At 35.5% G+C, this 2,949-nt stretch overlaps 1 protein-coding gene across 1 annotated transcript; it reads left to right on the top strand.

Annotated features, from left to right (window-relative positions):
• LOC104753341 (callose synthase 2-like) lies at nt 789–2,929 on the top strand. Its single transcript, XM_010475606.2, has 6 exons — nt 789–1,164; nt 1,816–2,029; nt 2,111–2,211; nt 2,318–2,439; nt 2,535–2,628; nt 2,798–2,929. Exons 2-6 carry the CDS (start codon nt 1,843–1,845, stop codon nt 2,927–2,929), a joined length of 636 nt encoding a protein of 211 aa, XP_010473908.1. The 5' UTR covers nt 789–1,164; nt 1,816–1,842.

The raw sequence follows: 2,949 nt of genomic DNA, 5'->3' as shown, positions 1-2,949 counted from the left end.
TTTTTTTTTTTTTTTTTTTTTTTTTTAATTATGGAGGTTAATTATAGAAAAAAAAGAGAATAACGATGTACTTTTAAGTTTTAAACTATGTACATTATTCACTATTTTTGTCCCATTTTGGGCTCATTAGAGAATAGGTTTCACAGATCACAACTTGATTCTCGATTAGTGTGACATAACATCCAAACTTTATCGAATTACTCTGCCTAACTTCGAATGGACTCAACAACTTGAGTTCTCTACGCCCTTCACTAAATTCACTAAAGCACAACAATTTATTTTAGTTGAAATAACTTTTTGAAAATAACACGACAGTCACAAATCGATCCATAAAAACGGATTGTGACATATTATTGACTTTCTAAACTTTATTTTTCTTCTTCCAATACAATATTATACTATTTATATAAATGATTTAAAAAAAAATGAATGAATGACCTTAAATGTTTTTTGGATTCGTCTCCAGTATGGTTTATATAGGCTTTGATTGGTGACAAAAACAAAGCTTTACTATTTGTACAGTTTTTAAGCTTTATAAACTTTATTTTTTTGTACAATTTCATATACAACTCTTTTTTAAAGTTTAGAGCTTTGGCTATGTTACCAATCAGACCTATAAATACTCTAAATGTAAAAAGAGTATTAACAAAAAAAAATGTAAAAAGAATATCGAACTAATATTTCATGTTCCTATTATATATACAATTTCCATTTTCAATCGACGAGAATAATAAAAGAACCCTTTGGCATAAATAGAATTTAACTTTTTCTCTGTATAATATGATTAAACTAACATAAGTAGGTGAAAAAAAAAACATAGGAGGAAGAAAGAAGAAGGACCGAGCATCTTCTAAAGAGTGAAAAAGCATTTAGGAACATTGGAATATGGGGGAGATAACATGTCGTCGTGGACAAACATTCTTGATTAATTAGTAGTAACCAAAAAGACATTGGCGCCTGTCTTGTTCCCGTTGCTTTTCCCAAATCTTTATCCCCAATTCTCTCTCTTTCTCTCTCTTACTCATACTCTCTCTCTCTCTCTCGGATACTACTACTACTTTGGGGTTGGGGGAAGATGATAGCTTCTTCTTGCTTCTCCTTGAAGCTTTCTTAGGGTTTTTGGTGGTCCTCCGCTTCTCTTTAATTTTTCCTCTTTTTGCCCAGGTAATGATTGATCTCTGGGTTTATGGGGTTGGAAGCTTTGTGGGGTTAAATTCAAAGGTTAAATTTTTAAACTTGGGTGATTCACTGAACTCTTTATTATGAGTGAAACTATAGATTCGTCTTCTGGGTCTTCTTCATCTGAGTAATTTTAAATTAGTTATCAATTGGATTGTAATCTAGTTGATTGATTTTATTGTCGATACTATCAAAGTTGAAGCCTTTCTAACTTATAAAATCAGAGTTCTTGGGTCTCGGTATAGATTAGCGAAGACAGTGGTGGTGGTGGTGGTGGATCGAGGTTCTGGGTAATTAGGTTTCGTGATAAAAAGTTTGTGCTTTACACATCTTCTGCTACTTTTTGGTCAGTTAGATTCCTTTTTTTTACTGAAAAAGCAACTTTTTCTAGTATTCGCCTCTTTTCGATGATATCTATTTTATAGGAGTATATCTCATCTTGCTTCGGAGTGAAACAAATCATGTTATTTTTTATTGTCTGTGGTCGGGTTGTGTTGTTTGATTGCAATCTCTTTCATAGAGCTTATGATTTGCTCTTTTTCAGTTTAATTATACTTCTCGAAGTTTGTTCTTTTTGATGGATGGTGTAAAAGCTCTTTTGATTTGACAGATACTTATCATCATCTTTGGGCTCAGTTTATTTTTAGTAGAATTTAGAAGATCATGGCTCAAAGGAGAGGACCTGATCCGCCTCCGCCCCAGAGGCGGATTCTGCGGACTCAAACTGCTGGTAATCTTGGAGAGGCTATGCTGGACAGTGAAGTTGTGCCATCGTCTCTTGTGGAGATTGCTCCTATCCTTCGTGTAGCTAATGAAGTTGAAGCTAGTAACCCGCGTGTTGCTTACTTATGTGAGTTGAAAAAAAATCGCCTGATGATGTGATTTGCTCATCTTAAATGATCTTGACAAAATCCATGGATGTTTCTCTCAGGTCGGTTTTATGCGTTCGAGAAGGCACACAGGCTTGATCCTACATCAGGTGGACGTGGTGTTCGCCAGTTTAAGACTGCGCTTCTTCAACGGTTAGAACGGGTGAATATCGTCGCTTCATTTACTCTGCTTGAGTTTTTCCATCTTCATGCTGTTGTCTTGCCAGGGGATAATGTGTCATTTCGCCTTATGTCTTAAATTTCTGCAGGAGAATGAAACAACTCTTGCAGGAAAGCAGAAGAGTGATGCACGCGAGATGCAGAGTTTCTATCAGCACTACTACAAGAAATACATCCAAGCTTTGCAAAACGCTGCTGACAAAGCTGACCGGTTTGTGTTTGATGGAACTGTTTGTTCAGCCAAATCTGCTGGAATTCTATCTTTCTGTGTTTCTCATTTATACTATAAATTTGTTTTACTTGTAGTGCTCAACTTACAAAGGCATATCAAACTGCTGCTGTTCTCTTTGAAGTCTTGAAAGCTGTTAATCAGACAGAAGATGTGGAAGTGGCTGACGAGGTAAAGCTGATAGTAGATTATATCTCGTTGGGTTTAAATCTCTTGCTTCTGTTCTTATGCAGGTTCTTAGCCATGCTTTCATGGAAACATCTTGATACTCTCATGAATTGGGTAACTAAATTATTAGCTCACTTCACTTGTTTCTGTTCATCCTTTTTCGTGCTTGTAGATTTTGGAGGCTCATACAAAGGTGGAAGAAAAAAGCCAAATCTACGTGCCTTACAACATTCTTCCTCTTGATCCTGATAGTCAAAATCAGGCTATAATGAGACTTCCTGAGGTTAACCAAACATTCAACTAACTGTTTCGATTGTCTTTCGT

The sequence above is a fragment of the Camelina sativa genome, chromosome 16, assembly GCF_000633955.1.
Source record: "Camelina sativa cultivar DH55 chromosome 16, Cs, whole genome shotgun sequence".
In the NCBI taxonomy this organism is placed as follows: Eukaryota; Viridiplantae; Streptophyta; class Magnoliopsida; order Brassicales; family Brassicaceae; genus Camelina; species Camelina sativa.
This window is presented reverse-complemented; position numbering and strand designations above follow the sequence as displayed.